This window comes from Macrotis lagotis, chromosome 1 (genome assembly GCF_037893015.1).
Source record: "Macrotis lagotis isolate mMagLag1 chromosome 1, bilby.v1.9.chrom.fasta, whole genome shotgun sequence".
Classification (NCBI taxonomy): Eukaryota; Metazoa; Chordata; class Mammalia; order Peramelemorphia; family Peramelidae; genus Macrotis; species Macrotis lagotis.
Window position 1 is genome coordinate 815,107,116 of NC_133658.1, and position 14,710 is coordinate 815,121,825.

A 14,710-nucleotide genomic window follows, 5' to 3' on the forward strand; every position below is an offset into this window, starting at 1 on the left:
AACTTGTATTCCCTGGAACTTTTGGGCATTTGTTTATTAAGGTGGTACCAAACAATGCTATCTATAAAACAGGAGTAGTTGGCAATCTTTAGTGCTATAGAAAGTTTATACAGATAAACCAACCTTATAATGAATGTGTGTAGGGTGGCTGTGAGAAAAATAGTATAAAATAAGTTGAGGGGTATTCATTAGAATACCTAGAAAATAAGTTATTTGATTACATGGATATAGGGAAATACACATGTAAATAAATACAATAAAGACAAGAAATTTTCAGTCTAACATTATTGTTTTATTTATAGTTGTGGTTGTCCAGATATCCCCAAAGTTTAGTATCCAAATATATAAGTATATATTTTGTTTTTTGAAAAGAATTTCAATGGAAGGAAGTATAATAGAAATGAAGAGACCAATATATAATACGCACAGTATAGTCAATAGCAACAAAACTTATGATCTCATAAAAGAAGTCTATGATGACAACCATAATAGAGAAATTTGTACCCCTGGTACTTTGATTAAGTTCTTCTCCCATTAGCATAGCTTTGGCAATATTAAACCAATTTGCATCTTTTTTGTACTATTTCCCTTTTGAATACTCTATTTAAAAAACTACTAAAAACTGAGTTATAAACTAACAGAAATAAACCTATTTTACTTATGTGATCTATGCTTCTCCTATAGATTGATTGTGGTGCGCTCTGCCTACTCTGGGAAAACAACTTAACAGCACTCTCTCCCAGAGGTAATAGTGACTAGCTTCACAGTAGATGCATTTATATTATGATCTAAGGCACCATGACACCATCATCAAAACCTTGCTAGATACCCAAGTAGCAAATTGAGAAATAAACCCATTTTACTTATATAAACTACATTTCCTGCATAGATTGTGGTGAGATCTACCCTCTCTCCCATAGGAATTAGTGACATGGCATCCTTGTATATGGCCTAAGGAAGCTAGACTAGACATACAGATATCAAAACAGCTACATATTAAAGGTGTGGATCTTCATTTTTAAAACAAAATCTCATTTCATACAAATAATTTGGCATCCCTTGAGACTGTAAACAGGGTTAAATTCCACTTGTTTGCAGACCTCTTAAAGACTGAAAATGAATTTCCAGGAGCCTGTAAAGATCCTGATGCAAGTCAAGGGACAGGAAGAAGCTTTGAAGAGGATTAAATTTCCGAGGCAAATAAATTGACTTCTGACAAAACTGTGTTCTATCCATGAAACCAAAAATTAATGATGGAACAAGAATAGTGACAATAAAGTGGATCTCAAGGCAGGTCTTTGTATAATAGAAATATAATCAATGAACTGCTGGTTACTGGTTCAGTAAAGAAGTAAATGCCGATTTTGGTTGAATGGGACCAGCAGAAGCAAAACCTCCTTACGGGAAGAGATGTCGGAGTTTGGCATTGAGTTCCCTCTCCTTGGTTAAAAGATCCAGACTGTGCTTTTTGAAGGCTTCAGACTGCAACCAAAGCTCATCATAGGCTTTCTGAATTCCCTCCACTTTTCTGCTCAGTTCTTGAACTTTGAGGTTGCTATTCACCGTGGCAGCTTCTTGCTCAAAACGATCCAGGGCATTCTTCCGGGCTATCTCTGCCATCTCCAGCTTCTCCTCCAGCTGCTGGATCTCCAACTGTTTGCTCTGAAGCAGTTTGCCTCTCTCCATAGAGAGATGCAGCAGCTCATCCTTCTCCTTGGTCACTTTTTCCAGACGGCTGCTCAAGTCGGAACTCAGGTCCTTCTGTTTCTCCTCGGCCTTGGTCATTTTCGCCAGGGTATTTTGGTGCAGATCCTCCAGAGTTTGGAGCTGGTTTTGGAGGGAGCTGGTTTCCTTGGCAAGGGAGCTGACTTGCTGTTGGTGTAGTTCCAAGAGCTCCTTCTCTCTGGCTTTGGCTCTGCTAGAGTCTTCAGCACATTTCTCCTTCAGAGCCTCCAACTCTCTGGACAACTTTTCTCCCTGGTCTGTAAGTTGACACACTTTGATCTCTTGATCTTTCAGGGCTTGGCTGAAATGTTCCCTATTCTCCTTCCTCAAGATTTCATTCTCTTCTCTCAGTTTTATGTTCTGCCTCTTGTGTTCATCTTTGAAGCGGATCATCTCCTCGTGGTTGGCAGCCAGGTCCATGAAGCGGGCCTCCAGCTTCAGGGCGCGCTGGGTCTGGGCCTCCAGCTTTTCGGAGTCACAGACCCTTTTTTCCTCCAGCTCCGCGTTGAGCTGCTCCAGGACTTCACAACGCTCTAGTGTCTCATCAGCCCTACGTTTCAGGATACAGATGAGCTGAGACTGCTCCTGTAGGCGTGAGCGTAATAAAGCCTTTTCACCTTTTTCCTCACTGGATAGACCGCGGAGGTTCTCCAAGGCTTCTTTCAAGCCGTCCAGTTCTTTGCACTCCATATCATCATTGTCGTCATCATCCGGATTTTCTAATTTGTTTTCTTCCTCTGTGACCTTAGAGGATGGGGTGGATGAACTCATCCCGGGAGTTTTCTCTTTCTGAGGCATAAAAACACAATCACTCCACAACTGTGCTCTGCTCAGTCTCTCAGTCTCTCTCTCTCTCTCTCTCTCTCTCTCTCTCTCTCTCTCTCTCTCTCTCCCTCTCTCTCAGCAGCAATTTCAAAAGATGTTTAGTGTTGCTATGGAGGCTTCAAGACTTTCAAACTGTTTTTATTATTGCACAGGATGCTCTCTGATTGGTTGAAAAGCTCAGAATGTTGTGATGCGATGAGGGTGGGGCCGAAACAATAAACTGACAACTGTGGTCTGTTTGTCCTTGGCTTTTTCCCCAGTCTCAGCTCTTAGTCTGTGATACACAGATTTGCCTGTCATTCATTCATTACTTCAATTAACAGCCAATAGCTATGGAAAGAAAAGTTGAAAGTCTAGTTTCTAACCAGGAATGAACAAGGCAAACTGGTCATAATATATCTTCCCCTCCCCCTTCCTCTTTCCTTTCTTACAATGAGAATGGGGAAACATTAAATTTCTTAGTAATTTTTAACATATAACTACTGTAATTTTTAACGTATAACTATTAAGTAGTAACTAAACTCGAGTCAAGATTATAACTTTTAAAATAAACTACAGTGCTTAAGATACTTTTCACATTTCAACATTCATTGATAGAGGGAAGAATCAAAGCCTGGAAAGGAATTTTGCCAAACCACATGTCCAGGAGTTCATTTAGGCAATAAATTATTTTAAAAATCTCTCATTGTGTTCCTGTGACTGTCCCTACTTCCAATAATCTGAATGGAGGAGCAAAAGAGTTTTAGAACAGAGAAACTGGGAGACCCTAGACCCCAAGAGCCTTTGTCAATTCAATGAAAGAATAGTACTCAAATGGGTGTACTGACTGAAAACAGTTCAGTTTCAAATGAATCAGTGAGTTGCATGGATTTTCTGAATCTAAGAATCTATTGGACAGAGACATAGTTTTTAAAGATCAGGATATACAGATGAAAACAGCTATAAATCTGAGGGCACTTGCTATGTTGATGTGACATTATATTCTAAAGAGGAAGATGCCTTAATGAGGAACTTTGTGGAAAGGAAAATATTTATTCCAGGAAGTCAAGATTCAGAGAAAAATCCCCTATAGAACAAAAGCCATAGTTCATTTCCCCCCTCCCCTGACCAAGTCCCACAACTAGTTATATGAGGTTTATGTTTATCTAAAAAGCTATAAATGGGCCGGTTAGGTGTAGTAGTAGATAGAGCACCAGCTCTGGAGTCAGGAGGATCTGAGTTCAAATTGGCCTCAGACAGTAATTACTTAACCCCATTGCCTTGTAAAAAAAAACCCACTTAAAAAAGAGCTCAATTTTAAGCTAAAAGAACAAAAAAAGGGCACACTTTTCTTTCTCAGAGTTGGAGATAGCAGCACCTCAGCTAAGAATTCTGGTTAAAGTCAGAAGTTAGAAACTGAGTGCAGTTCTACAAACTTTGCCCACTAGAAATGTGCATGATGATGATCATTGGTTCAATAAGGTAACACCAATCAGTAACTACTTTTGCTTCACTTAAGACCAAGAAGGAGCAACACCTAGAAGAACCAAAGATCTGGTAGACAGGGTAGTGCACACATTACAAGATTAATGGGGAGTAGGTTCAGTGATAGTATGACAGCAAGACCAGAAATATCAGTAGTCTTGTCACAGTGGCGACATGAATTATACCAATCAGATGTGGGTCCTCCATAGGCAGTGTACCAAACACAAGAGTTCTCTGTAGATTTCTTCTTAGGTAGCTCCCTACATATGTCTACTCTTGCTAGTGCTGCTACATACATATATGTAAGTCAGCACTTAAGGTTTCATGGTTAATATTTAAAAAGCTGATAGAGTTTTGTGGGCAAAATTTGGGTTTGGGTAAAAGGATACATACTTGATTTCAATTGTAAGTTGAAGAGAAGCAGTAGAAAGATACATGTTTAGTTTCAGTGTGAGCTGAAGTAAAGTAATACAGTAAAATGTGACAGATATATTGGAAACACATTGGTGATATTATTCCTTAATAATATGAAATTGATTTATAGGAGACTTTGTAAGCAGACAGAGATTAATAACCTAAATTGAACCAAAAGTTCTTAGTAGTAGAATAAACTTTTGGGTCAAATCTGGGAAAGAGTGGTCTTTAACCAGATGTGCTCCAGGAATATTGGATTCTTTGTACATATATGAATAGATCCCCTTTTTAATGTAGCCTTCAATTTATATATAGGTGAGGATTTGGATGAGAGAGACACCCCTTCATTCATGAGTATCAACTTTTCGTACTTTTGTATAGGATAAGAATTAGAGTTGAAAGAAAAAAATCCTTGTTTCCCTCCTTCCTTTACAATATAAGTTTTTTAAGATTTTTTGCAAGGCAAATGGGGTTAAGTGACTTGCCCAAGGACACACAGCTAGGTAATTAAGTGTCTGAGGTCAGATTTGAATCCAGGTACACCTGACTCCAGGGCTGGTGCTCTATCCACTGTGCAACCTAGCCACCCCTACAATATAATTTTTTAAGAAAACTTCCCTATTAATTTATTATCTTTCATCAGGAATGATGACATCACTCACCTTAAACACCACATAGTCCTTTTGAGTGTAAGAAAACTCTTGAAAAATCTTTATAGAGCTTCTGGATCTATAGTTTATCTTACCTCTTCAACATGGAGGTTTGCTTCACTCCTATGGCACAATTATGGACCAATTCATTTTCAGTTTAAGAGAACTTCTACTCTATGTTCTAAAGTCAAATTGTTCTTTGTTTCCATCTTAATTCTATTTCTAGTTAGCACTGGAGTTAGGAAGACCTGAGTTCAAATCTAACCTCAGACACTTGGCATTTACTAGCTGTGTGACTTCCGACAAGTCACTAACCCTGATTGCTTTGCATCCAGGGCCATCTCCAGGCATCCTGATCCATATCTGGCCATTGGACTCAGATGGTTCTGGAGGAAAAAGTGAGGCTGGTGAATTAGCACAGGACCCTTTCACTCAAATCTAACCCATGTGCTTGTCATGGCATCACTTCTCTGATATTATGGTCTAAACAAAGGACAAAGATCATCTCTGGACTAGCAAGGTTTTCTCTGAACTCCTTGGTTCTACAGAAAGTAATTCAAATGGATCCAATTCAATATAAAGTAGCCTAGCTATGTGAAAGGTCTTGAGAAGATTAAAATAGAAAAGGAAGTTCTAGTCAATAAAGATTTATTAAATGCAGTTATGAATTAAGTACTTTGATGTGCACAGGTACATCTAATCCTAAGTAGGTAAATGATTGGGGCAAATGAGAAAGGCAGTGTTTTGGGTAATTTGAGAAGGAAGAGGCCACATTTAGTCTTGGGATATTATAAGGATTGTGCTTGAATGTCCAATCTGTTATGCCAGCATCATAATCATGAGAGTAGGGTTATCCAAAGGTCTGCTTTGGGGGAGGGGCTGTCTTTGGGAACCCCTGGGTGCTGCAGCTACCATTACCTCTATTGCTGCTTCCTTTCTTTTGTGTCCATTCACTTCCCCTTCATTGTTTCTTGAAACTCTAGAGCAGTAAGGAGAATATCAATTGATAATATGCAGTTGGGAGATCCCCTTAGGACCTTTCAGACTCTCAGCAAGGCTGCCTCACCTGTTTTGCAGGTCCAGCTCAGTTATTGTACAGCAGGTGGGGTTTTGCCCTTCTCCTGGGTGTGGAAAGGAGTGCTTCCTACTGTAGTAGGTCAGGGAAGATTATAGCCTACTGTAGTCAGGTCGGGGAAAAATCAGGTTAACACTTTCCCCCCCCTTATCTGACTGTGCAGGCCACATTTTATTATTTTTTTTAATGTGGCTCAGACTATAATAGGTAGCTACAGGGCTTTGGTTACTTCAAACAAGGAAGACAAAAAATTAAAATTTTTAAGATTTTGAAATTAGTCTTAAATTCATTGCTGGCAGTGAGGGGAAAGGGTAGAAGGGCCTGGAAATAGAAAAACAAATGTTTAAATCAAAAAGACAAAGTTGAAAAGATTCTTCTATATTTTAAGATTAAAAAATTTGATTTAAGAGTTCTTTGTAAAATGTTTTTTAAAAAAACAAATTTGAGCAATTCTTCAATAAATTAATTTAATGTGTTTTTCTTAATTTGATCAATAAAAAATATCTTTTATTAATGAAGATTCCATAAATGTTTACCTTATTTAAAATTTCTTGGGTATACCCAATACAGCAAATTATGAGAGAATTATGAATATAGAAAATTATCAGAAATTTTTTAATTTTAATGCTGTTAAATCTTAGAATCTTCTTAAAGGTATGGAAGGATCTTTGCTCTTGAGATGCAAATCCTATTGTTTCATTGTTTAATGTAAAATTTGTATCCTGTCTCTTCATTTTCAACCTCAGACTTCAACCCTTGACCTGGTTTTGGTCGGGTAAGGAGGGTGGGATTTCTCTTTGTGCTCTCAGAGCCCAGATAAGGAGCAAGTCTATAAAACCTGGGCTGGACCTCCACTTGAGGTCAGTCCTCTCTCTCTCTCTCTCTGGTCCAATCTGCTCTCTCTGACTGTCTTTATCCCTACCTCTCTTTATCTCCCTCTCTCTATCTCAGTCTCTGTCTACCAAGCAACCTTGCCTAGCCTTTTGTTATTCACCCTGTCCTAAAGGCTTGTTAACCCTTCAGGAAGAAAAGTTTTTTTAATCTGCATTCTTTGCTATATTTCATAATAAAATCCTGAGCAATTTTAAATTCCCAGAGAGCACACAAATTCATTTGTCTTTCAGTGACCCTTGTTTCTCTGTTATCCCAAATTTCTATCCTTATCTGGTTATCCCAAATCCCAGCAGCAATACACCCTTTAATAAAATGAACTACCTACTGTTTTGGGCACTAGGAAAGGCTTCATATTTAAGTTTAGAATTCTTCTTTTCCTTGTTAGTCAGATATTTGTTCCTCTAAACAAAGACTTATGAACCTAAAGTACTGTGTCTATACAAAGGGGATTTAGAAATGTAAAATACACCTAGGAGAGAAAAAGCAGAATGGCACAATATCTTTGCCCTAGGCACAGCTCCTGGGTTAAGGAAACCTGACCTTCCAGGCAACCTTTCAATAGCTTGAACTGTTTGCTCTCACACCCAGAAATAACCCTCTAGTCATTTCATTTCTTGACTTAGAGCCTAACTTAAGTGTTATATAGATATATTATTAAAGAAAGAGTGACTATTTAGAAGAGGAAGAAGTGAACAAAAAAAGCCATTTTGGATTTATCAAGATTGAATGTCATTTCTCTCTCTTCTTAAAAAAGAGAATTACTTGACTGTTTGAAAGGTGAAAGTGCATTTGATAAAGTCTATTATATTGTTCTTCTGGGAAAATTAAAAAGAGATATCACTTAAGTACATACCTGCCCCTTTTATCTAACCATCTACTTGATTCATGCTTATAAGTTGGGTCTCCAGGGAACAACTTTCCCAGAATCAAAGTACTCTGTAAATCTTCAATCCCAAAACAATAGCACTTGAATCCCTACCTTCAATATTCAGCCAGGAACTCAAACAACTTAAAGAAAAGGCATTTATGGAAAATGAACAGACATTATAAGCACTGCCCCCCCCCCAAATCTCTGGGCTTCCTTGTTCCACAAATACACATAGGATCACAAACACAGGATCATCAGCAGGTGTATTCATAGCAGGCACATCTATCCAGCAGCTTACCTGGTTCAGCTTTCTAGGTTGGCTCTCACCAGAGTATGGTGTCTCCTGTTGGGTGAGTTACTTTTTAACAAAGATGTACCTCTGAGTGAAAGTGAAGTCAGAATGGGAAAAGGAGGCAACTATATCAAAGGAATCCAGGTCTTAGTGATTGGAAGGCATGAATCAAAATGGACACATGATTTAGACATAAAGGGTAATACCATAAGCCAATTAGGAAAACAAAGAATAGTTTTATCTGTCAGATCTATGGAGATGGATCATTTTGATTTCTAAGTATACAGAGAACCGAGTCAAATTTATATGAATACAAGTCATTCCCCAATTGATAACTGGCCAAAGGATATGAATAGGCAATTTCCAGGTGAAGAAATTAAAACTATCCATAGTCAAAGAAAATTGCTCTAAACTATTATTAGAGAAAGTAAATTAAAAGAATTCTGAGCTATCTGTCACACCTATCAGATTGACTAAAATGACAAAAAAAGGAAAATGATCAATGTTGGAAGGGATGTGAGAAAATTAGGACACTAATGTACTGTTTGTGAAGATGAAGATGTGAATAGATCCAAAACAGTATGGAGAGCAATTTGGAACCATGTCCAATATGTTCTTTTATCCAACAATATCACTACTAGGTTTGTATCCTAAAGATATCTTAAAAAAGGGGAAAAGACCCACATGTACAAAAATGTTTATAGTATTTTGTATTATATTATATATTAAAAAATTAAATATTTTTGAAGTGGCAAAGGTTTGGAAAATGAGATGATGTCCATCAACTGGGAAATGACTGAACAAATTATGGTACATGAATGAAATTATGGTACATGAATGAAAAACTATTGTTTTATAAGAAATCATGAACAGATGGTTTTCAGAAAAACCTGAAGACTCACATGAACTGATGTTGAATGGAGAACATTGTACACAATAATAGCAACATTATATGATGATAAACTTTGATAAACTTAATTCCTCTCAGCAATCTAATGAACAAACCCAGTTCTAAAAGACTTGTGATAGAAAATGTCATCAACATCCAATGGAAAAACTATAGAGTCTGAAGGCAGACCAAAGCATACATATTATGTCACTTTTTAAAATTTGTTTTCTCTTTCTCATGTATTTTTCCTTTTGGTTCTGATTCTTATTTAAAATATGAATAATATGGAAAAGATGATGATGATGATTTTTTCCATCATTTTTGAAAAGAAGATAGCATCGGGGAAGCGATGCCATGAACATGTGAATTAGATTTGAATGAAGGGGTACTATGCCATGACAGCCTCATTTTTTCCTCTTGAATCATTTGAGTCAAGTGGTCAGATATGGGTCAAGACAACTGGAGATAGCCCTGGATAGGAAGTAATCAAGGTTAAGTGACTTGCCCAAGATTAAATAGCTGCAAAGTGTTGAGTGTCTGAGACCAAATTTGAATTCAGGTTTGGGTCACCTAACACCCCTTAATGTTAGCCATGACTATACATATATCACCTCCATCTGATTACTTATTGTCATGGGGAGGTGGGGAGAGTGTTACTGCTTGTCTCGTTTCGGGCCTGTTCAGTGATGACCTCACTCCTGGAGGGGAGCTGAGAACAAGGAGTCAAGCCACACAGCCTTATGCCTCAAGCTCAGTTTATTATTGACCTTGCATCTAATATATATACTGTCAAGTCTTCCGGGGTAGAACAAAGAAAATGAGGAAGTGGGGGATGTGGCAAGCAGGATCTACATGCAGTACTTGCGTTACAGGATAAGGGGGTACATTAGGGGGGGCGGTGGTTAAACACAGATGTGCTTTGTGCCCTTGGCCTGTGGGGCAGAAAGACCAGCTCCCAAAGAATCTGGCACACCTTATCTCAGGGTGGCATGCCAGGTCCTGAGAATGTGTCTAGGTGGTGGTTATTTAGAAATGACCTGGGTCGTGGCCATTAGAATGGCCTGTGTTCCCACAGGAGAGGAGAGAGAGAGAGGTTGAAAATTATGGAATTCAAAATCTTGTAGAAGATGAATGCTGAAAACTAGTTTTACATATAAATGGAAAAAAATTAAAGACTAAAAAAAAAGAGAAAAGATATGGAAGGGAAAGGAAAAGATTTAGAATGAAGAGATGACTCTTGCCTAGGCATTCAAGAGGACACAATATATATGGAATAGATGGTGTTGGTTAGAAATTTGGGGTAGGACAGTTCGAAGGATGGGAATAAGGGAGTGGTGGTAGGGAATGAAGAATGGAGACTGAATGATACTTTATAAGAAATCATGAACAGATGAATTTCAGAAAATCTTGAAAAGACAGAGGTTCAAAAAACCTGGAATGTGTAGGGAACAATCGAGTGTAACTTTGTTCATCAATATTCAATCAATCTTTTCAGAAGCTGTCAAAAGGCAGGATGGAAATCTAGCAGGAGATGGAAGGCCAGTGGTCATCTGGAAGACTTTGCTTCTCTCCTCTTTCCATCAAAGACTGGAGATTAGGCAGGAGAAGTAGCAGCAGGAGATTGAATACAAATTGCACAGAAGGAAATAGAAGTTCTCTTCTCTACTGACTTTCCTTTTCTTCTTCCCTCAGAGGATAGGTGCAGCAGGAGATGGAAGGCCTGAGGTCAGAAAGAAGGTTACTCCTTGCATTGGAGACTCTCTCCACTGAAGGGACAGGAGACCAGACTAGCAGGACAAGAAATCAACTCTTATTGGCACAAATGGAAATCATCCTGGTTGTCCTCCAGCAACTGCAGCATGAGATTGACAGGTGCAGCAGGGGGGTAGAAATCTTGAGCACATGGAGAAGTTCTGACATTGGAGACAGAAGTCAGCCTGACCCCTTGGCTTTTTCTATTAGATGAAATGTGCATTTGGAGATGGAAATCTCCCAGTTGAAGGTATTTCAACTCTCAATCATTTCATCATGCTCTTATCACCTACAGGTTCATATGACTTACCTTGTCCCCTCTTGGGCATCTTTCACACCTCTTCCTTTCCCTAGATTGCTGTTTAACCACCTTTTAAAGGCATCCTGGGAAAAGTTCACTTGAAGAAGATGTTCTCTGAAGAATAATCATTGACCTAAACTCATCTTCAAAGAAATACATATTTTTACTCTTATCCCAGTAATTCTGAGCACCTGGTTGATGTTCAAATCAATGTCTATTCCTGCACTGACTGCATCTTTATTTTCATCCCTCTCAATCTCCCAGTCTCCAAATCTAAAACAAGTTAAATCCTTCTCTTGTGTTTTCTGAAATGCCTGCTTGATAGGTAACAACCTGGATTCATCTTAACCTTCCTACTCCTACTCCCAGTAAAGAGTTTGAATTCTGGAACTTAAAACATCAAGGTTGTCAGTTCAAATGAAAAGACAAACTAATAGACCAAGGGCAAGGAACAAATGAAATTTTATTATAATTGATTCTGAAGATTAAAAAATTTATTAAAGTTATTTAAATTACACACACATAGAAAAGAAGAATGTTTAATTGAGCGATTATCCTCATCCTAAGCATATCTATAACCAAAATATATGACTTTCATTTATCCCAGTTACAGGAAGGACAGAACCTTAATGACTCAGAATTTTTTTTTACTAAAAGCTACAATAAAAATATATTTGTAAGGGGCAGCTAGGTGGTGCAGTGGAAAAAGCACCGGCCCTGGAGTCAGGAGTACCTGGGTTCAAATATGGTCTCAGACACTTAAAAATTACCTAGCTGTGTGGCCTTGGGCAAGCCACTTAACCCCATTTGCCTTACAAAAACCTAATATCTATATCTATATCTATATCTACATCTATATCTATATCTATCTATATATATTTGTAAGACCAATTTGAGTAAAACTTTGACTGAAGTTCTGTCTATATCCAGTGGGTGGCACCACAATACCATGATTTTTTTTTAAAAACATACTCAGGAAATCTCCACAGGTATTCATCAATCTAAATGATTCTAAATGAAGTCTAAAATGAAGGTTTGCCAGGTATTATATATTCTATTGAAATGTTCCCTTCTTTGAATAATAATAATAAATGAATCCTCCCAAGCCTACTTTAAAATCACCATTGTCCTTATCCTTAATTTTTTAAAAATAAGATTGCCTTCCCTTATGATGGACAGCTTTCCATACCCTAAACATCTTTACCTAATGAGATAATATTTGATGATCAAGCTGCTGACAGATACAGAAAATTCAGAGTACCATAATATCATCTCACAGACAACACCCCACATTTCCCATTTCTTTGACATTAGTTCATAAAGATCACAGAAGACACTTAGGAACTTTCATTTCAGGTGACATCTTGATCACATATTTTCTGGTTTAGGAGACAGGGACTGATATAAATTTAGCAGTCCAACTAATCCTGCATATCAAGGGAATTTACCTGATGACCTTCATGGTGAGACTTGCAATGATGCTACCTGTTCAGGATTCTGTAATATAGAGATGTGAGGTTATTTTTTTAAGGTTTTTTTTTTGCAAGGCAAATGGGGTTAAGTGGCTTGCCCAAGGCCACACAGCTAGGTAATTATTAAGTGTCTGAGACCGGATTTGAACCCAGGTACTCCTGACTCCAGGGCTGGTGCTTTTATCCACTATACCACCTAGCTGCCCCGAGGTTATTGTTTTCTTATGGAGCCCCTGAGAGCTTTGAGCCTAGAGAGGCTTAGTTTGGTTATCAGAAGTATTGGAGTGGAAGGATGTCTTCAACCTAATTGTTGGGGGAGGTCACGATCCTTTCCCACAGAAAGACATCTGCTGGAGTGGGGTCCATCCATTCTACTTCAATACCATTACTGTTACCTGAAAGAATGGAAGGATTCATTTTTTAAAAATTTATTTTATTTATTTAAGGAAATGGGGTTAAATGACTTGCCCATGGTCACACAGCTAGGCAATTATTAAGTGTCTGAGGCTAGATTTGAACTCAGCTTCTCCTGACTCCAGGACCCATGCTCTATCCACTGCCACCTAGCTGCCCAAGGATGCATTTTTAAAAGTGGCAACATGCTCAATTCAATTTGATAAGTACCAAGTACATGTCAGTGCTATGGTAGGCCCCAGAGATATTAAGACATAAACATAGAACATTTCCTCTCTCAAAGACCTTATTTTTGACTAGGGAGATAAATGGATACAAGTTAAAATGAAGTAAAATACAGATATATGTTAAACCCATATAATGTCTTCTTAATTACTCTCATTAATGGAGAAAGCTATGGCACAGATTATGAGAATGTCTTATAAGAAGGCAATTTTCAGAAAGAGTCTTTTTTTATCTGGAGCAACACAAGATCAAGAAAAGCATGGTGACGGATGAAAAAAAATATAAAGGAAGGAGTCCTAGCTCTACCAGATTTAAAACTATAATATAAAGTGGCAGTCATCAAAACTGTCTAGTACTGGTTTAGAAATAGAATAATGGTTCAGTGGATTAGGATGGGTTCAAAAGAAACCACAGCAAATAACTCAGCATTCTATTGTTTGACAGATTCAAAGACATCAGCTTCTAGGATAAGAACTCACTATTTGACAAAAATTGTTGAAAACTGGAAAAGATATGGCAGAAACTAGACATAGACCCACATCTCATACCTTATTCCAAAATAAGGTCAAAATGGGTACAGTATTTAGACATAAAGAGTGACACTATAGATAAATTAATAGACCAAGAAATACTCTATCTATCAGATCTATGGCAAGGGGATAAATTTATCACCAAACAATAATTAGAGTACATTATAAAATACAAAATGAATGATTTTGACCATATTAAATTAAAAAAAGTTTTTGCACTAATAAAATCAATGCTGCCAAAATTAGAAGGAAAGCAGAAAGCTGGGAAACAATCTTCACAACTAGGAATTCTGATAACGGTCTCATTTCTAAAGTATATAGAGAATTGCAATCAAGTTTCAAATTTATAAGATTATAAGACATCCTCCAACTGATAGTCAAAGGATATGAACAGGCAGTTTTCAAATAAAGAAATTCAAGCTATATGTAAACATATAATAAAATGCTTCGAAACATTATTGATTAGAGAAATACAAATTAAAATAACAATGAGGTATTACCTCACAGCTATCAGATTGGCCAAGATGGAAAAAAAAGGGAAAATGATCAGTATTAGAGAGGATGTGGGAGGATTGGATTGGGACATTGATGCATTGTTGGTGGAATTGTGAATGGATCCAACCATTCTGGAGAGTAATATGGAACTATGCCCAAGGAGCAATAAACCTGTTCATACCCTTTGACCCAGCAATTCCAATTCTAGGCCTAAATCCAGAAGAAATCATAAAAAATGGGAAAAGTCCCACATGTTCCAAAATATTCATAGACACTTTTTTTTGTAGTGGCAAACAATTGCAAATTGAGGGGATACTCATCAACTGGGGAATGTTTAAACAAATTATGGTACATGAATACTATGGAATAATATTGTTCTTTAAGAAACCATAAATGGTCAGACTCTAGAGAAGCGTGGAATGAGT

The 14,710-nt window shown here is 37.6% G+C and overlaps 1 protein-coding gene across 1 annotated transcript; it reads right to left on the reverse strand.

Moving 5' to 3' along the window:
• Nucleotides 1-282: 282 nt before the first annotated feature.
• CCDC89 (coiled-coil domain containing 89) lies at nucleotides 283-2,662 on the reverse strand. The gene has a single exon (XM_074189069.1). The coding sequence runs from the start codon at nucleotides 2,521-2,523 to the stop codon at nucleotides 1,399-1,401; it is 1,125 nt and encodes a 374-aa protein (XP_074045170.1). The 5' UTR covers nucleotides 2,524-2,662; the 3' UTR covers nucleotides 283-1,398.
• Between the last annotated feature and the right edge of the window lie 12,048 nt (nucleotides 2,663-14,710).

Coding starts and splice junctions, on each gene's coding strand:
- CCDC89 (XM_074189069.1), bottom strand. CDS start 2,523: ATGCCTCAGAAAGAGAAAACTCCCGGGATGAGTTCATCCACCCCATCC.